We start from the raw sequence: 24,185 nt of genomic DNA, 5'->3' as shown, positions 1-24,185 counted from the left end.
TCTATTGGAACTTTGAAAATTGTAGCTATGAAGATAAAGGTGGTAAATTTTATCTAAGGTGCACTGTGCAAACAGCTGTATTGTATCACCCTGAAGCAATTTGTTCCCTCTTACTACCAAAATTAAAATTAGAACGGCGCAGCGAACTAGCATAAAGTAGACAGCCCAGTGATGTTGAGAGATGTAAGCCAAAAAACAATACCAAATTAACAGGCGTAGTTTCGTGATTATTCTGAAGAGCTGTATTTCAATGATCATATTACACTCACTTTTTCTTGTTCACACGCTTCTCACGCAAAGGAATGCTCTCGTGCTGGCCAATAATACATAATTACGGGTCGATATCTTTACAGTATTGTGCACATCGTCGATTGGTTCCCGACGCTTCTGAGTGTGGCTGGTGCATTGGAGAACAGCGCTTTGGAGGAAATTGATGGTATCGACCAGTGGTCAGCCATGAGGGACGGAGCAGAGACAGGACCAAGATCGGACTTTATTTACAACTTGGACTGCAAGAACGGGAAGCTTGTCGGAGCAATAAGGTGAGAGTCTGTCATGAAGTGACATATGAGAAAACTAATATATACCCAAAATAAAAGGGTCGAACAAATGTTTCGGCTGCCAACATGCTTACGCTTGTGCTTATGCGGCTAATTGGTTGCTCAAGCATTGTCACAATCGAGACAAGGCGAAAAATAAATTTGCAACACGCGAACAAGAAGAATCTTTCTTTTCTTTTCTGACTTGTTTAGGCATGTTGTTGCGCTCTTCTAAAACAAGCACATGCTCTAAATATTGATCGTGCTTAACAACTAGCACATTCCATCGGGCATGCGCGAAATAGCCTATGTGTAAGTAAGCAGTATAAAAACCAAAATAATCTGCCACATTGTTTACGTGCTTTTATTTAGTTGACGGATTATTATAAAATGTCGGATAAAAAAATTAAATCAACAAGATTAGGGCAGAATTCATCCCACGATGACTGTCGACAGTAAAGCGAACGGCAATCGAGGAATGCAACGACGGACTATATTCCTTATTTCAAGTTTAACCTATAGTGGCAATTATGATACTTTCGCTGATTCGGCTATGTGCCACACACTACTATATCATCTTACTTTGCTGACGTACTCGCTTGCCAAGGTCACAGAAAAGCATAGATGCATTACGAAGTCCTTATGACGCAGCCGCAGTGAAGATGGAATGATGAATACGTCTTTGTCCGTCATATCGATGGAGAAAGACGTATAACGACAATGATTTAACAACAGTGAGATGTCCATTCTGGTAAATGTTTATTGGCGTTGCATTCCTTCAAGGACGCTACAAGTAAGAATGGTGAGCTAGCGCGAGGCGCTGTCTCAAAAGACACCAGCGACCAGCAGCGCGAACAGAGCGATCCAAGCGTCACCGATCCTCCTGGACAGAGGCGCGTGTTTTCACAAACGCCCCCGTAGGAAAAGAGCCATTCTGGCTACCTAAGAGGTTGGAGGCAGAGGGTTATGGTAGAGCTTGAGACCTGCCACCTCGACGAGGTCATATTCTCGCCGGCGCATGTAGTCAGATGGAGAAATTAGATCAATGAGAAAATTCATCGAGGACGTCCGCTCCAAGACGCGGTAAGGCTCTTCGTACTTTGCGAGAAGTTTCGGGGAATGCCGTGGAGTTGAATGAGGAACAGCCAGCTATGCAAGAGAACCTCGGCTATAGGTGGTATTTGGAAATCAGTTGGCGTGGTTTTCCTTCTGGTGCTGTTGTTCTTGCGATGTAAAAGTGCGGGCGAGCTGGCGGCATTCTTCGGCTTGTCGGCCAACTGTCGGCAACTCAGCTGGGCACTCGGAAGCGTCAGGACGGTATGGAAGGATAGTGTCGATTGTATACGAAGGCTCGCGTCCATACAAGAGGAAGAAAGGTGAAAATCTTTTAATACTTTGTATCGCGTTGTTGTATGCAAACGTAGCGATAGGAAGAACGCCGTCTCAGTTAGCAGGTCAGATGCCAAGTGCATCACGACCATGCCACCGAAAGTGCGATTAAACCTTCCTGTGAGCCTGCTGGCTTGCGGATCGTGTGCCGCGCTCGTTCGATGAATAATGTGACATTCTGAAAGCAAAGGTTCGGCGACTTCAGAGAGGAAGGCGCGACCACTATCCGTAAGGAGTTCTTGAGGGGCGCTATGTCGAAGGATGAAACGATCTACGACAAAGAGGCTACGTCCCTCACTCGAACATTTGGTAGACCAGCAATTCCGGCGTAGCGTGTCAAATGGTTCAGAGCAACTGGGATAAAATTATTACATTATGAAGATGGCATAGCGACGACAGCGTGATGGCGACAAAATGAGAAAATTTGAGATGACAACCCCTGTATAAGGAAGATGGCGTGACGACGAGAGTATGCCGACAACCGGATGAAGAAGTGGGGACGACGACGATGGCGTAAAAAAGGCGGCATGACGATGAAGCCATGACAACGAATGTGATTATAGCGTCTTTGTAATGCTGACTCGTTGACGACAATAGCGTGACAACAGCGGCATAATCACAATTTAATGGTGGCAATATGATTACGATAAAATGAAGAACAAGGAATGACTTCGACGGATCGACGAGCGTGGTATGACGACGATGGCATGATGACAGTGGGATGACAATACTGAAGTGACGACATTGATAAAACGGCCATGCGGTGCCGATGGCGGGTTGACGATAGCAAGACGAGAGTGATGACAAAGCTGGAATGATGACGAGGCAACGATCACGACGGCCTCACCATACCAAACACGTAATTGGTGATCCAAGCTGTTAGACAGCTTGGACTACTTGGTGGGAGCAGAAGGCATGGCGACGACAGCATGACGAGAGTCAGATTTGCGAAGCTGTACTGGCGATGATGAACGAAGGTAACCGCATCACTGCCGCGTTGTGGTAAAATTATACGACTGCCGTATGACGACGATGGCGTGATGATGACGGCATGAAGAGTACCCGATGACAAAGGTGGAATAACGGCGATACAACGACCACAACGGCATCGACCATGAGCACATACCTAGTGGCCCAAGCCATCAGACAACTTGGGCCGCTGCGTCGGTGTCAAAGGCGAGATGACGACAACGTGACGACAGTGAGATTGCGAAGCTTGAATTAAGACAATGGAACTACCATGACGGCATCACGACTAGAAACACATATCTAGTGGCCAAACCAGACAGACAAATTAGCACACTGGGTTGGCGTAAGCGGCTAGATAGATAAATGCGCTCAGCACGGGCTTTAGTTGGCAAAGAATGCTATTCGCAAGAAAGGGCCCCTCACCAGGTCTGACCATTTTGAGCTGACAAGTGCCGCGCACATAATGCCCGGTAAGGATTGTGTGTGCTAAGTAATTCATCCATACCCGCCGCGGAAAGAGCTGAAATTTCAAACCGAACGGCGTTTGCCTTTCTCCTCGCGGCTGCTGCGCTTCCAACCGCAGATGGACGCATAATAAAGAAGTGCGCCTCCATACATGGCAGCTGTGTGACATCACTCATAGTAGCACGTGGTTTCGCGAATTATTCGAGGCAACATCAGTTACATGCGCAACATTTTGCTTCAACAGACGAATTAAAGTTTAGGGAAAAAATAAAACACACACACCGAAAGTCTGCGTGTTCTTGTTGTACTTCGCACCGCAGCAAGAGAGGTATTATCATAATCATCATCATCATCATCATCATTATCATCATCATCAGCCTGGTTACGCCCACTGCAGGGCAAAGGCCTCTCCCATACTTCTCCAACAACCCCGGTCATGTACTAATTGTGGCCATGCCGTCCCTGCAAACTTCTTAATCTCATCCGCCCATGGAGGTATACTTTCGTTTTATCTGCTTGTTTTCGCGTCGTGCAGTCACGCCTTGAGACAACGAAATCATGCTAATTTCTAGCGCGTTCCAGCGCGCGATCATGCTCTGTGATCCGCTTATGTCTGCCTCAGTATTCGTGTAGCACTGACTTATACTGCGAGTAGGGTGTTCTCGTGCACAGCGCGAAAAATCGTGCGCTGCATGAGCGAAACGAGACAAATGCAACTAGCGCGCCACGCCGTCAGCGGACATGCGCTGTCCAGTAGAGAAGTGAGGAATAGAATGAAGGTGGGGCCCCGTAACCAATGCGTCACGCCATCTTCGAGACCCGATGTAAGAGAAAGTAGGTAATGAATTTCGCTTGCTGAGGCTAGACAGAGCTAGTGGAGAGAGTGTCTACCTGGTAGTGGCGCTCGCCTCCTTAAATCAAGGGTTTGCGGCGCTGAAATATTTTTATTTCGGCTGTGAATGAGCCCATTTGCAAAATACTTGCGGCAGAACGCTCCCTATAGAGGGCAGGTAACAATTTCCAGCATATCAACAAAATTTGCAATGCGGCTTGGTGAGGGGCCCTTCAAGAAATGTTCAGCTAATTTATACAGTTCCCGCATCCAATGATATTTACGATATGAACTGCTGTCCATTGGCTTGCAGCAAAGCGCCATCCGCCATCTTGGCGCAGGCATAGCAAAGGGAAACTGCTAACACGACAGCATAGATAAATGCATAGCGGCTGCTTTCGCTCGTTTTCTGTGGTATCATCCCACTGTCCATTGCTTCTATCTGCGATTCCTATAATTTGTGGCAACGCAGACTACAAGCTAGGCTTGTTTATTCTGCAATGGCCACTGCTTAAACCAGTCAAATAAGATGCCCACGCTAAACAGTGGGCAACGCAGACGACGCTTCCCATCTTGCTCCCTTGTGACTGTTTATTTAGTGCAACGTCTATGAACGCCCCGCATCTATGCCTTTTAAAACGAAGATTAACTCGCTGTTGTTTTTTTCACAGCGCCAGCTTAGTGTAGTTAGGGCTCAAGGAAAACGCTTGCTTCTGTGCGAAATATTGCTTGTGAAAACAAACGCCTGTTCTTTCTATGTATTACGAACATTTTCTAGGTTAAGGCATGACAGTTTTATATAGAACACAGCGAAAACATTTAGATCGGCTTAAATTTTAGAGTGCTGTGAAAAATGTTTTCTAAGACAGAATCATCAATCACAGATATCATTAGTAGCATGCACGGAAACTTCGTCAGTATCGACCAACAGCACTATAACAGTAGAGGAGCTACGATTCCTCGCTTGAGACGGATTTCCTTGTTTACTCAACGAATTCGGGTGCCGTAATGCAACGTGATCTTTTAATGGCTTCAACCGAAAACTGTTGGGTGTACGAGCAATTGTTTGTACTACTTAGCTCAAGTTTGAGGCGAACGCCGTGAAAAGAGGCTCGGCAAGCGTTTCGCTCTCAGAGCAGTACGCCTCTTCAGAATTCCGTACGAAAGGATATCCAAGGATTAAAAAAAATGCACGAGCGAGCTTTTTGATTGGACAGCGATTTTGACAGCAAAGTGTCCGGTGTCGCAAAAGTGTCATGAGAGTTTTGATGTAGGGAACCAGTGTATGAAAGTCACAGTTGTAGGTAACAATCGCTTCATTTGACAATGGTCCAAGATGTTTTCAAGCGACAACAGCCGCCCCTTTCTGCTGTTTGAACCGCACCGATGGCACCGGCTGTTGGAATCTCAGCGCGGCCACCAGCTGTTGGAACCTCAGTGCTGACGCCCGTTATTGCAACTGGGTCGCAAGCCCCAAGGGTAGCGTTGGCCTGGCGGCCTGGGGCACACTGGAAGCATCCGAAGGTCCCAGCAAAGCATGAGGCGACTGCTAACAGAACAACTTGTTTATTCTAGCATCGCAAAGAGCGGGCGGTCAGGTCGACCGAAGTAGAGAGACGGGAGAGCACGTTACTCAAGAGCAGAAATCGGAGCCTCTCTCCTGGCGTCCGGGGGCAGCTGCTCTTATACTCTTGGGGTCGCGGGCAAGAAGGGAGGTCACGAGATGACACCACGTGACAGCGGCGACGGACGGACTGAGAGACACGTTGGAACAAGGAGGTGACGCATCAGACGGGCCGGCGCCGGTCAGACCTCCTCGCTTCACACTGGGGGAGCTCCTCTCCCCGGCTGCCGCGCTTTGACAAGCGTGGGCACACACACACACACGCACACACAAAGACACGTGGCACTGAACATGCCGGGACGCGCTCGCCGGGGATGCGTCGCGGCCGCTCCGAACGGGCCAAAATGTCCGCCGCTTTGAACGAAGCCCCGGCGTACGTTGCATCCGCGCTGGCTTTACCGCGCGTCGTAGGCGAAACGTAACAGACCGCCCCGCCGGGGGAGGGAGATCCCGATGGTCAGGGGACTGCATCCGCTGTCCGGAGGGATGTCGCTCGATGATGCTCATAACCGAAGTCGGTCGTCCCTCGGCGTTTCTTGAGCGCAGCGCACCGAGAAGGCCTCGTTCTCACGTTCAGGTTCACAGAGGACACTGCAAAGTGACTTCGGGAGAGTTCTCATTTTTCTCTGGTTCCCAGCAAGCGTTAGAACTACGCCGAAACTCAGCCGCTCAGTCAGCAAGCACGGCACAACCCTCACTAAGCCATGCCAGGCTCTTTCCCCTTTAATACTACTGCCTAGTTCCTTACAGTAGTCTAGCAGCACTCAGAACGCGTCCACAAATCGGAAAATTGCACTAGAAAGCACATTATCACTTTGAAACACTACACAAAAGCAATATGTTAAAAATCCTGCCTCAGGAAGAAAAACATCAATAACAAACAATTTTGAGGCTGATTCCCGCGTTAGGGGCTTCGACTTAAGCCATCGGCGTTACCGTTGAGACTCCCCTTTTTGTAACGCACCTCAAAAAAATGTTGCAAAGCGAGGCTCCAGTGCAGGAGGCGGCCATTTGTGAAACAGATAGTCTGCAGCCTTTGGAGAGGGCAGTGATCCGTTTCGAAGCATGCGAAGCGGAGATCGCAGCGAGCGACCGTACACTAGCTCAGCTGGCGAAAACCCCGTAGCCGCATGCGGCGCGGTCCTCCATGCAAACGTCACCCCAGGCAGAAACAGCTCCCAGTCAGTTTGCTGTTCAAACCACAATGCTCTCCACACGCGCTTCACGACGGAGTGGAGCTTCTCAACGGAATTCAACTGTGGGTGGTACACTGAGCTATGTAACAGCTTTACCCCACACCTTTCGAGAAAAGCTGTCGTCAAAGCGCTAGTTAACACGGTGCCCTGATCTGATTGGATTTCCGCAGGAAAACCAACTCGCGCAAATATGGACAGTAGTGCATTGACTATCTCAACTGAGCTGAGTTCTTTAAGCGGCACTGCTTCAGGGAACTTTGTCGCTGGGCAGATCACAGTCAAAATGTGTCTGTACCCCGTGGCTGTTACCGGCAGAGGTCCCACTGTATCAATAACGAGCCGTCTAAAAGGCTCCGTAATGATAGGTACCAACTTCAACGGCGCCCTCGATTTGTCCCCTGGTTTGCCGACCCGCTGACAGGTGTCGCATGTCTTCACAAAGTGGTCTGCGTCCCGAAAACACCCTGGCCAATAGTACTCTTGCAAGAGACGGTCCTTAGTTTTCTTAACTCCTAGGTGTCCGGACCACGAACCCCCATGCGACAAGCGCAACAGATCCTGACGATAGCACTGAGGCACGATCAGCTGATCGAACTCCACTCCCCTGCGGTCTATATACTTCCGGTACAGGACCCCACCTCTTTCCACAAAGCGAGCATTTTTCTTGGCGACACCTTCCTTGACAATGCAGCGTATGTTTTCTAGGCTGCCATCCTTCTTTTGCTCGGCTATCAAAGCCGACCGGCTGACTTTTAGCAACCTATTAAGTCCGTCTGACGTAGGCGCGATGAGCAAATCTTCAGATAGCTCTTCTAACTTTCCCGCATCGGGAATTTCCTCTCCAGTATCTGGTGCGTTTAACGCTACAGACTCAATTTTATTCAGTTCGGGCGTGCTCTGAATATCAGCTTGCTGCGCCTCTGACCCTTTCTCACCGTTCGACAACGTCGGCCCCGCAACTACCGCCTTTGCAGCGAGCTCCCGAACCTTCGATCTGGTTAAGGCCTGAACGCTAGCCTCACCAAACAAAAGCCCCTTCTCGCGCAGGAGGTGATCGGACCTGTTCGAAAATAGGTACGGGTACTGGGGCGGCAGCATAGATGACACTGCGGCCTCCGTCTCAAGCGCTCCGAAAGGTCCTTCAATAAGCACTTTTGCTACGGGCAGACACACGCTATGAGCTTCCACGGCTTGCTTGATCCATGCGCACTCGCCCGTGAACATATCGGGTTCTACGTAAGAAGGGTGAACTACATCCATCGTAGCTGCGGAATCGCGAAGCACTCGGCACTCCTTCCCGTTCACGAGGAGGTCTCGCATGTAAGGCTCGAGAAGCTTCATGTTCTCGTCAGTGCTGCATAATGACAAAAACACTACTTTTGCTTTTGTTTCCGGACACTGCGCCGAAAAGTGACCCGGCTTCTGGCACGTATAACACACGCGCGCTTGCCTCGCCTCGAACCGCTTTCTGCGTTCGGCTTCGGTTGCCGCCGTCTCCTTACGTTCGGTCGGACTGCTTTCACTCGCATCCGCACTACGTGTGTCCCCCTTTGCTCTCATGGGCGTGAACTTCGGCCTCTCAAACTTGGAGCCAAATTCACCCTTTTGACCGTCCTTAGCTCCGCGAGCCCGACGCGTCACAAACTCTTCGGCTAGCTCAGCGGCTCTAGCCACCGTACTAACGTCTGGCCTATCCAAGACCCAGTACCGCACGTTCTCAGGTAACCGACTATAAAACTGTTCTAGCCCGAAACACTGCAGAACTTTCTCGTGGTCACCAAACGCTTTCTCTTCTTTGAGCCACTCCTGCATGTTTGACATTAGCCTGTAGGCAAACTCTGTATATGACTCACTTTTGCCTTTCTCATTTTCTCGAAACTTCCGACGGAACGCCTCCGCGGACAGCCTGTACTTTTTTAGCAGACTCGATTTCACTTTGTCGAAATCCTCTGCCTCCTCTCTATCCAAGCGAGCGACTACGTCGGCCGCCTCGCCGGGTAACAAAGTGAGCAAGCGCTGTGGCCACGTTTCCCGAGAGAACCCCTGCTTCTCGCACGTTCGCTCAAAGTTAACCAGGAACAAACCAATGTCCTCTCCAAGCTTAAACGGCCGCATCAGGTCAGTCATTTTGAACAATACTCGTTCTCCTGCACCGTGTGCCTGATTTCCATTACGAGCGCGTTCCATCTCTACCTCGAGACGCTTCATTTCTAAAGCGTGTTGACGGTCGCGCTCTTCTTTTTTCTCTTGTTGCTCTCGCTCTTTTTCTTTCTCTTGTTGCTCTCGTTCTATCTGTTCTTTACGTTCACGCTCCTGTCTTTTTGCCCTTTCCTCAATGGTCTCAAGGCATTCCGACAGCTCGTCATCCTCAGCTCCTAACTCAAGAATAGCACTTAGCAGTTCTGGTTTTCTGAGTTTGTCTGAGACATCCAGACCCAACTCTCTTGCAAGCTCCAACAATTTCGGTTTGCGCAACGACTTCAAATCCATGGCTGCTCTGAATGCTGCTTTCTCTACTGCCTACTATTGTCTTGCCGCAACTAACCCGGCAGCAACGACAACCACAATTACCAGCTCTGTTTCTGACACTAACAAAAGCCTGGCAAAACTCAGAAGAAGAAAGTCCCGCACTCACCAAACCTCGCAGCCAAGATTTCAGCGCAGTCGTTCCGCTGCAGGCAACCAGTCATCACACAGGGCTCGTTGCACTGCTCCCGGATGGTCGTTGTGCTGCTCAGCATACAGGCAACCGCCTATCTTCGCTGCTGGCCTCCGTTGTCGCGATCTCACCGCTGGCAACCAGATGTTTGAACCGCACCGATGGCACCGGCTGTTGGAATCTCAGCGCGGCCACCAGCTGTTGGAACCTCAGTGCTGACGCCCGTTATTGCAACTGGGTCGCAAGCCCCAAGGGTAGCGTTGGCCTGGCGGCCTGGGGCACACTGGAAGCATCCGAAGGTCCCAGCAAAGCATGAGGCGACTGCTAACAGAACAACTTGTTTATTCTAGCATCGCAAAGAGCGGGCGGTCAGGTCGACCGAAGTAGAGAGACGGGAGAGCACGTTACTCAAGAGCAGAAATCGGAGCCTCTCTTCTGGCGTCCGGGGGCAGCTGCTCTTATACTCTTGGGGTCGCGGGCAAGAAGGAAGGTCACGAGATGACACCACGTGACAGCGGCGACGGACGGACTGAGAGACACGTTGGAACAAGGAGGTGACGCATCAGACGGGCCGGCGCCGGTCAGACCTCCTCGCTTCACACTGGGGGAGCTCCTCTCCCCGGCTGCCGCGCTTTGACAAGCGTGGGCACACACACACACACGCACACACAAAGACACGTGGCACTGAACATGCCGGGACGCGCTCGCCGGGGATGCGTCGCGGCCGCTCCGAACGGGCCAAAATGTCCGCCGCTTTGAACGAAGCCCCGGCGTACGTTGCATCCGCGCTGGCTTTACCGCGCGTCGTAGGCGAAACGTAACACTGCCGACCTGATGACGCGCATCATTCTCGGAGGCATCAAATGAAAGGGGACATGAAACCAAAAATGGGCTCTTACAGTACTTAAGTGAACAAGCGTTTATTACGTATTTACCCGTAGTTTCTTATAAATAATAATGTGGATATGCTTTGGTTGACAGTTTTTGGAAGTTCCCAAGCTCTTGATGACTCATCTAAAGTCGCAAAAGCATACATAGCGCCAACGACGCCCACCTAGGCTCCCTATCCTCTAACTGTGCCAACACACTCCTACGCCTTTCTTTTTCTTGTTTTTTTTTCTCTTGCAGTTCTTTCCTCGCCTTCCCACTCTGCCGCTCTTGTCCCCTTGTCTTAGAAACAACGCCTAGAGACATCAGCCGACAGCGCTAATTTTCTTTGCAGTTCCTCCCTTTACAGCCAGCCACCACCAAGAACGACCGCACATGTCGTCACTACTAATACGCTAGAACTAACCTGCCGAGGACGACAAATCCGACTTTGACAAAGATAGGTCCTCCTATCAAAACGTTGGCGATACTTTCTCAGGCACAATCTCTTTGTTTATAACCTTTACACCACAAATGTAACCGCAGATGATTTGCTTTCTAGCAGTTGTATTATTACCAGATCTCTTATCTTATCATCACATCAGGCACCATCGTAACTGTGAAAGAAGGAAGCAAAAATGACGCTAAAGAATTAGGCGTGTACCACAAAGTCAGTGAAATGTTTCTCTTAATGAGGAGACTGTAACAAACAACAAGGGGGGCCACAATAACTCCTGATGAAATACAATTTATATTTCTCTTTTAGAGAAGGAGACCTCAAGCTATTTCTCAGACCGTCGTCGGCATTTAGCGGCTGGTATCCAGAGCCCGAGGCTAATTATGACAGGGTGGAAACGATGGGAAATGTGTCGTCCCCGGCGCTCTACAATATCACCGGTAAGCGTTCTTCCTTATTGCAGTCACTAATGAGATGCACTAGGAACTACTGTATATAGGTCTGCCCGCCGTGGTTGCTCAGTGGCTATGGTGTTAGGCTGCTGAGCACGAGGTCGCGGGATCGAATCCCGGCCACGGCGGCCGCATTTCGGTGGGGGCGAAATGCGAAAACACCCGTGTACTTAGATTTAGGTGCACGTTAAAGAACCCCAGGTGGTCGAAATTTCCGGAGTCCCCCACTACGGCGTGCCTCATAATCAGAAAGTGGTTTTGGCACGTAAAACCCCATAATTTAATTTTAATTTTTTGTATATAGGTCTCTAATTAGTGAAAAAGTTAACAAATATGCCTATTTAAAATTGCACTCACTGGTAAATAAAAGAACACGCGAATGCACGTGCGAATGTTTGTCGTCGTGCCGCGTACCTTCTATGTTTTTATTAGTCGTGAGTGTATCCGCGCAGGTATTCTGCAACCCTGGTACACGCTCAATTTAAACCGATGGCTCAGAAAAATAAGAAGTGTCATAATGTAAAGCTATTTCAAACTGTTTTTTATTCCATTTAGGCAATCAGCCCTCCAAGATCGGTCCAGAATTTTTCGGGCTGTCCTCGCTTCGCCTTCCTGTCACGCGACGTCACGGAAACTGTGAAAACTTCCCGTCTAACATGATTTGGGCACGTTGATTATGCGAGATTAGAGCGAGGAAAAGAAAAGCCAGTATTTCGGACACCACACATTTTCGCCATCAGCCCTACATTATGGGTCAAAAGCTTTGTGGGTTGCGTCCACTTCGCCTTTTAGTCATGCGACTTCACAAAACTACGAAAACTTACCACGTCAAAGTGACGCGCACGGATTAAAGACGCATTACCCTGCCGAACAAAACTGAACTACTTTTCTGAATAGCCGAAAACTGCTCGATTGCGAAAGGAAAAGAACTTGTCGCCCTAGGATCGCCGTTGAACTGGCTGCTCTGTGCTGCCGAGGAAAACAATTTGCGTAACATAAAAAAAATTACGTTGCAGTACAAGGTTGTCGAGCTCTTTCGGTACGTATTCGACCTTGCTCTTCCAACTGTTCTTCACTGGGAATCGGTCCTTAGCGGAATTTTTAACGTTCCCCTGCTTGCCGCCGTGGTTTTGACGAGCCGCCGCAAGCTGAGCAAGGACAAGCAGGCGAATTCCAGGCACCAGCACCACCCTCCCCATTCGTTTATCTATTACAGTGCGCTAGCTCAGCGTTACTGAAAGCTTTTAATTTTTGAGTGGTCCTCGCCTCTTCTCAGCCAATTTGAATGAAAAAATAAAACCGTTGAAGTAGACAATGCTATTCGCGTTGAAATCGAACTAAAGTGACCTCCTATAAACAAGGAGAACGTTTGATTGCGCAGTTCAAACAACGCTGTGGGTCCCCGCCCGATGCCTACGTTGGTGGTTACGTAAACTTGATGACAGGAGATTGAAATGCGAACAGATTGGAATAGTTTTACGTTGTAAAGTCAAATGGACATTCTTATCTTTTTCATAACCTTATAGGGAAGTCTAAGAAGTGCCCATATGGGTTTTAAGAATGCCGAAGGATAGGTAGGGCCGAAACAATTAGGGAAATTGAGTTCCTAATTAAGGATACCCTTGCACGGTAAACTTTATTCCTGAAGATGACTGATGACTCACTACCTATGAGCTGAATACAATCTAGTTCGGTACAGTCAGCGGCACATGTAACCTTGGTGATGGTGACGAGCAAAAATGTACGTCCATTATGTTAAGAAACCATGTTCTCTCTTGCGTTTTGACCGTTTTTTTAGTGCACACACACACACACACACACACACACACACACACACACACACACACACACACACACACACACACACACACAAGCGCACGCGCGCACGCACAAATGTGAGAACGAGGATTACGCGAGTTCCGTCCTTTACCCGAAGAAAGGTTATTTTAGAATATTTATACCGGGTAAAATGCGGATAAGTAAAAAATAAAAAAGGTGTTGGTTAAAACAGCCAAAAAGCGGTGAAAAACCGAAAGCAATGTAGTACGAGGCAACACCGTATAAATCAGGGTAAGGTGCTCCATGTGTATCAACATTCACATTGTACGGATTGCAGTTTTTCCTACGCTTCGTCTGATGTGGCTTCGAATTCAGAAGCTGCATGTTATGAGGAATATTATGTTACTATTGGTGAGACATTTTATGTGAATGACAGGTTGCGTGGTAAAAGGCACATATGTGATTGGTATTGAGGCGTATGACGTTATTTAAAACTCACGTGATACTACAGGTTTTCCCGCTCAATTTAATCCAAGCGCCAGTCAATTTAATCCGAGCGCCAGTCAATTTAATCTAAGCGCCAGTCAACTTAATCCAAGTGCCAGTGATTTTAATCCGAGCGCCACTCAATTTAATCCAAACGCCACTCAATTTAATCCAAACGCCAGCCGAAATAATCCAAGTGCCAGTGAATTTAATCCAGACACAACGGAATTCAAGAACCTTTAGATTTCAAGATTTCTGAAAATTTGTGAACATATTATGAGTTAACACCTTGAAAATGAAAGAGCGGGGTGGTAGACCAGTAGCTATCCTGCCACGGGACTAACGGCAACATTTGGAGGTTTTGAAGCGAAAAGCTTCAGCCGGCGTATGTCTGAATTGGCTCCGTAAGCATGTTCGGAGTCGAATTGGCTCCGTAAGCATGTTCGGAGTAGAATTGGCTCCGTAAGCATGTTCGGAGTAGAATTGGCTCCGTAAGCATGTTCGGAGGCGGCGCAGGCGGCCACTGCCGCGCGCTTGGCGTCATCGTTTGACGTTCGCCGCAAGCGCGTGTTTATCGCAGAGGCGGACTTATAACCGCTTGCCGGAGAATATACGTGCGCTTTCAACATGGAAGAAAAAGAGAGTGATACTACCGATACAGAAAGCTGTGTTTATGGCTGTACAGAAATCGCAAGAAAATGTGCCCAACAATGATGAATAAAGAAGTTTATTAATCCTGCATAAATTATGGTTTATATCATTGATAAGCAATTTGCATAACTAAACAAGGCACATGTATAGCATAAACATAAGCTAACCAAAGCATATCCATAAGTGAAACCGTGAGCATAACCTTAGGCTAAATCATAAAGCGTAACCATAAGCTAAACCATAAGCATCAGCGAACCTTTTCCCTTCGAGATATCCAGGCTTAACCATAGCTAAGCCCCAGCCAATTTTTTTTGTATTTTCTACTTTGTTATGAGAGCGACACAGCAGATGACAATTGTCGAAATTAATTGAGAGGAAACGTCAGCATGAGTACGTCGAGTTAAGGGTACACATGCGATTTGGTCATGGCTATCAAACGAAACAATAAAGGTTGATTCAATGATAATCACTAGGCCGTCGCCAGGAGGCTTCGGTCGCTAGCGAATACGATTCACTATTCTACTGCGGTGTCCGCAGCCTGCAATCAAAGACCTTGTCATCAGTACCGTTAAAACAGTCATGAATACCATTTAATTGCATAACTGATATGGTCGAGTCACTAGTGATCACAAGTGAAATACAATGTGCAGATCGTGGTTCTTGGTGTTTTGCGCAACATAACGTCACTAGTCGCTAGTGATAACTAGTGGCACAACATTGTTTCACTAGTGATCACAAAGCACTTTTCACTATCAGGTAGCAACGGTAGGAGACCAAATGCTCACTGATCGTAAATGATCATAATTGGATTATTGTTTAAAACTTTCCTTTGACATGCATGACGCTATGCATCATAAAAGTGCGAGAACACCGAGCAGAGCTTATCGCTAGTTATCATTAATGGCTCTGCAATGTCAGTTAGCAATATTGACTCATTAAAACTATCATTTATTGACACTTTAATTTATACTATTGACGGCGTGCATATATGATGGCTGTGACCATCAAACTACACAAATTATTTATCTCTAGAGTGAATCAATCTTAGTATCTCCTATAGTTAATAAATTATGGTTAGTGAATAGCCGTCTGAATGACATTTTTTTTTTATCTATGACGCTATTCGGCATGAAAATTCTAGAACATCGCAATGAGCGCATCACTTAGTTATGATAAAAACTCGGCGGTATCAATTGGCAGTGGTAACGCAAAAATGCTCGTCTTTCTGCAGCTTCATTGATACTACTAACGGCACTCACGAGGGAAAGCTGTCTCAGGCATAGTAAAATAGGCGAATAATATTCACCAGTGACTTAAGAATACGAGTTTATATAGGCATAGTGAGTCACTCGTTTCATGGTATTTCATTGCATGTATATGACGTTATGTTGCGCGAAACACCAAGAACCACGAACTGCACATTGTATTTCACTTGCGATCACTAGTGACTCGACCATATCAGTTATGCAATTAAATGGTATTCATGACTGTTTTAACGGTACTGATGACTAGGTCTTTGATTGGAGGCTGCGGATATGGCAGTAGAATAGTTAATCGTATTCGCTAGCGACCGAAGCCCCCTGGCGAGGGCCTAGTGATTATCATTGAATCAACCTTTATTGTTTCGTTTGATAGCCATGACCAAATCGCATGTGTACTATTAACTCGACGTGCTCATGCTGACGTTTCCTCTCAATTAATTTCGACAATTGTCATCTGCTGTGTCGCTCTCATAACTAAGTAGAAAATACACAAAAAATTGGCTGGGGCTTAGCTAAGGTTAAGCCTGGATATCTCAAAGGGAAAAGGTTCGGTGATGCGAATGATTTAGCTTACAGTTATGCTTTGTGATTTAGCCTTTATGCTAAAGGTTTAGCTTATGGTTATGCTTTATGATTTAGCCTATGGATATGCTTACGGTATAACTTATGAATATGCTTATGGTTTAAGTTATGGATATGCTTACGGATTAGCTTATGGTTATGCTCACGGTTTCACTTATGGATATGCTTTGGTTAGCTTATGTTTATGCTATACATGTGCCTTGTTTAGTCATGCGAATTGCTTATCAATGATATATACCATAAGTTATGCAGGTATATTAAACTTCTTTATTCATCATTGTTGGGCACATTGTCTTGCGATTTCTGTAAAGCCATAAACACAGCTTTCTGTATCGGTAGTATCACTCTCTTTTTCTTCCATGTTGAAAGCGCACGTCTATTCTCCGGCAAGCGGTTATGAGTCGGCCTCTGCGATAAACACGCGCTTGCGGCGAACGTCAAACGATGACGCCAAGCGCGCGGCAGTGGCCACCTGCGCCGCCTCCGAACACGCTTACGGAGCCCATTCTACTCCGAACTTGTTCACGGAGCCAATTCGACTCCGAACATGCTTACGGAGCCAATTCAGACATACGCCGGCTGAAGCTTTTCGCTTCAAAACCTCCAAATGTTGCCGTTAGTCCCGTGGCAGGATAGCTACTGGTCTACCACCCCGCTCTTTCATTTTCAAGGTGTTAACTCATAATATGTTCACAAATTTTCAGAAATCTTGAAATCCAAAGGTTCTTGAATTCCGTTGTGTCTGGATTTAATTCACTGGCGTTTGGATTATTTCGGCTGGCGTTCGGATTAAATTGAGTGGCGTTTGGATTAAATTGAGTGGCGCTCGGATTAAAATCACTGGCACTTGGATTAAATTGAGTGGCACTTAGATTAAATTGACTGGCGCTCGGATTAAATTGACTGGCGCTTGGATTAAATTGAGCGGGAAAACCTGTAGTCATAGTTACGCACATGCCTCGTCCACGCACCTTCCGTAGCTTCCATCTTTTTGGCTGCTTCAACTTGCTCTTTTTTCTCTTGAGTTATCTGGTTGTCTATGCTTTCCCTTGTATCCTAGCAAATGTAGTAATAGCGACGTAAAGTGCGACATATATGTCCACGTAATATGATTGTTAGATGTTTTCATTAAGCATTAAGTGTAAGGATTGCGCTCGCGTCGCCCCTACTTTTTTGTTTGGCATGTTTTTAGCGCTGTACACCATAAATCTGTTAGGACTCGTGCCAAAGACCATCCTATATAAGCGTAGCGTTGGTACCAGTGTGGAGGAGTTCTTGGACTGGTAAGTGGCGGTATAATACCCTTGGGTTAGTCTCGACGTAAAGCCTAAAAATTTCATAGCTAAAAACCGTCTGGATGCCTACATAAAATTACAAATGAACATTTTTTTGTGTGTATGTGTGTGTGTGTTCCATAAGCCACTTGGGTACTTTTGTTTTCGCTGAGACTCATCCTACCGGAAATGACTTCTGTGGCATCTACACAGTCTATATTTTTTTAAATATTGTGGCAGGTTAATGCACAACATATGCTTTTGATTTATGGTGCACAAATATTTCTGACTAATTCGCCGTAAGAGAAAAATGCCCTTCAACAACCATATCTTTCTGCGCCATTGATGGCTTCTGTGTAAACATTTCGGTTGAAGCTGCAGCGTCACATATCTCAACGCGCAGTATATAGCTATATAAAACCGTCGCACACTTGAACTTTGCCGATTATTGGGAATTTTCTGCATAACTTGACGTCATCGAATGCAGCTGACCCCAACGAGACGGTGGACTTGTTCTCAAAGTTGAAGAAAGAAGCCAAGCGTTTAGAGGCCAAGTTGGGGAAACAGGTCCGCCTGATGGTGCCTTCGCAAAGTCCGGACGACGAACCCAGAGGCATACCAAGCCAGCAGGAGCCGAAAGGAACGTACAGTCCCGGTTGGTGCACGGCCCCCGCCTGGAACCAGCCTGATACAGGGACACCATGTTCCAGTTGTCACTGCGACGTAGCGAATACTTAAACAAAGTGTGTCCATATTTGTCATTAGAGGGACCTCGGAATGTCTCGATTCTTCATATATCAATAACGGCAGGGTTCGGGCACTTGTCCAGGATGTCGTACTGAGACTGACCTGCAGAATACTTACTACTGTAATTTGCTACGGCAGTGCACATTAACATGACCAAGCACAACTTCTAGTGTGATGCTTTTACAGCGGCTGTTGAGGAAGAGGTAGGGTAGGGCAGGGACGAAGGAAGGGGTGACGTTAGTGGTTTACTTGGTTTTAATTTTCGTAAAGAGACATCTACGTTCTCGTCTTAAATTTGTTTCCATGCTTCCCTCACAAAACGTTTTCAGTATCGCATTTTAAAGCGGTAGTTTTAACTAGCCACTTCGCCCACTTCGAATGGACCTCGGTTGAGCACGCACAATAAATACGAAGAAGAGAGTTAACTTGGGGCACTATAGGTATGTGCGAACTGCGGTTATGCCGAGCAGACAACATGGACCACTATGTACGAGCCCAGAAAGACAACTTATACCCTTAGCACATGGTTAGTGTAACCGCATACGAGTTTGACGGCCGTTAAGGCTAGCCGCCAGAACACCCAGTCGCACGGCGAACTTAACCGTAGTCATTCCGGTAACCATGGTTGTCGCAAACTGACGTTGGCCACCTCAGTCAGAGCTGTAACTGTTAAAATGGCGGCACCTAGCTCCGAGGCCTGCAGATCGGCTCGCAGCGAAACACCCGCCCAAAAGCGCGTCAGCTGGCCTGTAGTGACGACGGAAGCATTGATAGGCATTTGGTAGGGCAAACTGACCACTCTGCGTTCCAAGACATTGAATTCGCGAATATATAACGTCATGGAGGAGACTGTCAAGTCCGGCCTGCCGCCGCAGCAAGGTTAATAAAATGCCAAGCAAGTTCTTCAGTAGATTCAGAATCTGCACAAACAATACCGGTGAGTGGTATTCTTTACCCTCCGTCCGCTTAATTTTCGGTCAAGAAAGGTTACCTTTGGTGTCGATAAATTGTTAAACCAGTGAAACAAGTACGAATGCGCCACAACAACGTGATCGTCCTCACTCCTATATCTGCAAACGTGTAGCAGCGCCGCAGTTCGGTTTACGCTAACTGTGGTTTACATCAGGTTACTGCGGTTGGGTATAACTGCGGTTAAGGCTGCCCGTGTGACAAGAGTATTACCGGCGGCGGCTTCTGTCCTATGGTGAACGACTTGTATTACTGTGTATGTTCCCGTACAGACAACTTCGGCACTGCCTATGTCATACTGATGTGTTGCCTTTTCCCGTCAGTTGCCGCGGAACGCCGGGCACCTAACGCTTTACACGCGCGTGGGTCACGCCATGCGCTATGGAAGGGGGAAATTAGGAGGGTGCGTTTGTCCTCTGAGCACCCCCTTCGCAACAGACAGCTCCGCATGAAGCACAGCCCCCTTGATCGATAGCCATTGAAACAGAGTTGCAACCAGTATACTGGGATATAGTGCTTTTTTTACAAGGTTTCGACTCAGGTGATGTAATTACTATGATATGTAGTGTGCCAGTGTATCATTTGGCATTGTAGTTGGCTGCCAGATTACAGTTTCCTGTGTCTGCCGACGCGCACGCAAGGTTTCGTGATTCACGAATGACATGGGCATATGAAGCAGGTTACACAAGGAAGCTATCGCTTACTTTGACAATGATCGTCGATAGTTTGTGCCACGTTTCTTAGCACATTATTCTATGCCAAGCTACATCGAAAATCTGTCTCATGTATGTGCGTCTCGCAATCAGCATGAAGCAAATCTGCGATATGTTATTTTGTCGCTCTGTGCATACCTAATGATTATGGCATATAGGCATAGAAAGGTTCGAACGGTGTGCTTTATTCAATGAATTGTGCGTTTGACTTGTATTTCTAGCGATCAACATCTTTAGGTATCATTTGTTTTGTCCTTGAGTGACTTCATAGCCAACATGGGCGGTAATGTGGATCCTTATAAGGGTAATAAAGGTTGTATGGGGCTTGGAAGTGTCTTGCACTCGTTCTTCGACGTTTTTTGCCCACAGAAAAGTTATGAAAGTGAACATGAAAAGGTTGCGGAGTTTTCTTTTAATAAAGGGATTGCACTCTTGATCACGTGTATTTGATGCACGAGAATAATGTATATTTTGTTCTGTCATTGAGCTAAATTGTAGGCAAGCTGGCTGGAAGCCTGGACATCTATGAGGCCAGTAAGGTGGTAGCGCTTGCATTGCGACCTACTTCCAGCAGCGTTTACGGGCCACGGTGTTTTTTAGCTTGAGATTTAGATTTCGCTCTTATTCAGCCATTGTCAAGAAACGCTCACGAAGACAGACAAAAGGAGACAATATGTCTCCTGACTAGGCTTAATCTTCGTGCTGCACTTCGGACAGGTACAGCAAAGCACAATACAAAAACAAACGATACACTATGTACAGAGATGATTAGATACATCAACATCAACAAAATAAATATTCAAGCGCGCAAATAATCCGTCATACACTACAATAAGCAGGCACACATTACTTACTCGATGTTTTTCCTAAGCATGGGTCTGGACTGAGCTTCACACATGAGATCCCACAGAGCAACGTCCTGCAGTTCTTGGATCTGAGTTTGATCTTTTTGTCTAACCATGTATGCTGGCGATATGCTCCCAGGAGTGAAAAACCTATTGTAAACTACGCGTCTTGCCACTCCAAGCTTGTTAAATTGGGAATTGTAACAGGATGTATTGGTATGGCTGTCAAAAAAATGGTGTACTCATCAAATGTCCAGTAGCCTGATGGTCCAAGCCCAGAGATGCAGAGAGGCCGGTTTTCCAGATTCTGTAATTGTGGCTGGTGCTAATAAGATTATAAAAACGCTGAAATGTTCGGAACAGCGCAAAGAAAATGTCGCGGGGAAAAAAAGTTGTTGTCATGCCTTATGAGCACGCGTTGTCACATCGTTTTAATGGAACCCGCCGTGGTTGCTCAGTGGCTATGGTATTGGGCTGCTGAGCACGAGGTCGCGGGATCGAATCCCGGCCACGGCGGCCGCATTTCGATGGGGGCGAAATGCGAAAACACCCGTGTACTTAGATTTGGGTGCACGTTAAAGAACCTCAGGTGGTCGAGATTTCCGGAGTCCTCCACTACGGCGTGCCTCATAATCAGAAAGTGGTTTTGGCACGTAAAACCCCAGAATTTAATTTTTTTTTCGTTTTAATGGAGTAGGGGCCAAGTATGGTGTGAGGGTCGTTTTTCCTGCTCCGATGAAGCTGGGTAAATTAGGGGCAGCAGTTCAGAGGAAGCAGGAAGGCGTTAAACGCAATGCTGCATGCAAGGTAAATCATGTCAATAAGTACATCAGTTGCAAGAAGGGCGCTGTATACCCAATTCCTTTATCTTGTGGCCAAACTTACATAGGCCAGACAGGCCGTTGCATCAATATTAGACTAATGGAGCATGCCAATTCATTAGACAAAAAAGACACTAACCTGGCAAAGCACTGCGGTATTTGTAAATGCGTACCTTTCTTTGACGATACAAAACTGTTATTTTTTCATAGTGACAAGACTACCAGAGAAGTCGCTGAAACATTTCACATCATCAGAAAATCTAATGGCTGCGTTAGCAAAACATCTTTAATCTTGTCAGCGAAAGAAATGGCATTGCTGCATAAAGGGTAGATTGCAAGGCAGGTACAACGCGTGCGAATGTTGCCTGTCCGGAGTTTGTATCTGATCGTCGATGTATGACCGGGTGCATGCGTGCGCAGTTTTGTACGTATAAATGTTGACTTCTTACTTCAAATAAATCAGTTGTAAGTTCAGCGCCGTGTTTGTCTCCTCCTCATTCTGGTCCTGTCGTTTAGCGCTGTTTGAATTTTATTGGTAGCATGCAACTCCAACTCACTCAATCCGCAGCCCTTCTGCAGTTAAAAGGTCAATTGTGAATGGAAATTATTTCGTTAAAAGCACTAACGCACAGGCAACAGAAGTCCTAGTCCATTTTCCAGTGTTCACTCAATGAAAATGCAGCGCCTCTGTACTGTCACGTTGCAGTGATGTGAAGAAATAGGGAGCTCCAAAAGGGGAAGTCTTGGATCCAACTCATTATTAGGAGAGCTTGTGTTGAAAAAAAAAATACTCAAAGAAAAAGGAAGACTGCTCACAAAGCCGTCCTTCATCAGGACCTACTCTAGGGATCAATTCATCGGCTCATGAGACTTGAATGCTTGTACATTGCAGCAGAATCGTTTTCACTCAATGTGGTCGAGAATGTACAACAGTATTGACTTAACTCACGCATTGTGATGAGGTAACGGGTTTTCGCCATTCTATCAGTAACAACGTTTAGAATATTTGAAATACATGTAGGCGTATGTTGAGTCAAGCGAAAACTTGTACCAGTAGTTCGACGCTAAAGAAAGCTCACCGAAAACGGAGAAAAAATGTACACTTGCTTTAAATATTAGCTGACACATTGTGCACGTGGTAGGAGGGGCGCCCAAGACTGCATAAAGGTGCTGACACACCAAACGTAAAAAGCTAAACACTTCCTGATTACTGACATTTAATAAACCATCGTTTCATGTGCCAATGTAGCCCTGTAGTCGAGGGGCCAGGTCCATCACGGCCACTGTGTCAGAGCTCATATTTCACGTCACTCTATGTACGTCACCATTAATTATCTTATTTAGGTGTTAACATTAGACAGCCAAGAATGCCTGAAAGCATTCAACCTAAAACTTCAGTACAATTCATTCTAGCGCCCACATCCGCACTGCTCTACTGTTACAAAATACCAACAAGTTGATCCAATGCTTTCTTCCAGGCAGCTGTCTTTATTTTTAATGACACCAGGAAACCGAGCATGATGCCACCAACGCTTAGAAATCTAATGGGAGCGCACACAATGTTCTCGCACACCTTAATTAACGAATCACCGGGTAATTAACGTGGGTAAATAATGAAGCAACGTTATCATAACAATAATTGACCGTAGATTGCTAAAGCAAACGACAGTTTGGAGCCCGTCGTCGAGATTATCTAGCCAAGCAAGATAATTTTTATTGAACATGCGTTAAGAAATAGATTCGAAATAAACGGTCCCTTAAACCATAACTGATGCAGAAAAAGAACATCTGCAAGGTCGATCTGACTGCACGTAACCTTTTCAGATATTACCATTGAGCATGCTTGTTGCGGCCAGTCCGCTTGCGATCTTTTTATGTTTCTTTTTGTTCGAAGACAAGCAGTTTTTGAAAGCTTGCTTGGCCACAGAAACGATTCACAACTCAATGATGGTGAACATTTAGTGCGCCATTGCCCTCAAGACAAGCCGCTGCGGCCATGGCAAGGAAAATAAAGAAGGTGAAGAGCTAGGCGAACCATGCCGATGGTGATGGTGGCATCGTGTCGAAATCTGGGACGGGGATATTGACATCTGCGCTGCATTTTTGCGTCGGTTTCTCATTAAAAAAATATAATGCTATAAATGCAGTTTCATTCATTCTTGTTTCATGGATTTAAATAAGGCTTTGAAAAAACTCGATATCTCATTTGTCTCGAAGAGTAGGTGCAAGCAGGGAAATGCTCGCTCGCTCACACGCGCGCACATGCACATGCACATACACATACAATCACACACACATACGACACTCGTTCGCCCCTGTACGCATTTACACATGCCCAAGCATGCACACCGGCGCAAAAATCTACACAGGCCCACGGAAATGCATGCATACGTAAACGTGCCTACGCTCACACACGCATAACGCATTCCTGCTTACGCAGTTTCAAATGCAGATAAAAACACGCGCGCACATGCAAATGCAAGTATACACACGCGCACGCTTCAAGACGTACCCACATATAAACTCTCTGACCTCACTCCCTGCTCTAAAAAAGCTGGTTGTGCAAGCAGTCTGAATGACATTTGCTCTGCCATTACGATTCCAATG

General features: G+C 46.7%; 1 protein-coding gene across 1 annotated transcript; it reads left to right on the top strand.

Annotated features, from left to right (window-relative positions):
- The first annotated feature begins 357 nt into the window (after positions 1 to 357).
- On the top strand, positions 358 to 18,357 carry LOC135907836 (arylsulfatase J-like). The gene is made up of 3 exons (XM_065439592.2): positions 358 to 542; positions 11,307 to 11,437; positions 17,971 to 18,357. Exons 1-3 carry the CDS (start codon positions 457 to 459, stop codon positions 18,219 to 18,221), a joined length of 468 nt encoding a protein of 155 aa, XP_065295664.2. The 5' UTR covers positions 358 to 456; the 3' UTR covers positions 18,222 to 18,357.
- The last annotated feature ends 5,828 nt before the right edge of the window (positions 18,358 to 24,185 follow it).

This window comes from Dermacentor albipictus, chromosome 7 (assembly GCF_038994185.2).
Source record: "Dermacentor albipictus isolate Rhodes 1998 colony chromosome 7, USDA_Dalb.pri_finalv2, whole genome shotgun sequence".
Classification (NCBI taxonomy): domain Eukaryota; kingdom Metazoa; phylum Arthropoda; class Arachnida; order Ixodida; family Ixodidae; genus Dermacentor; species Dermacentor albipictus.
This window is presented reverse-complemented; position numbering and strand designations above follow the sequence as displayed.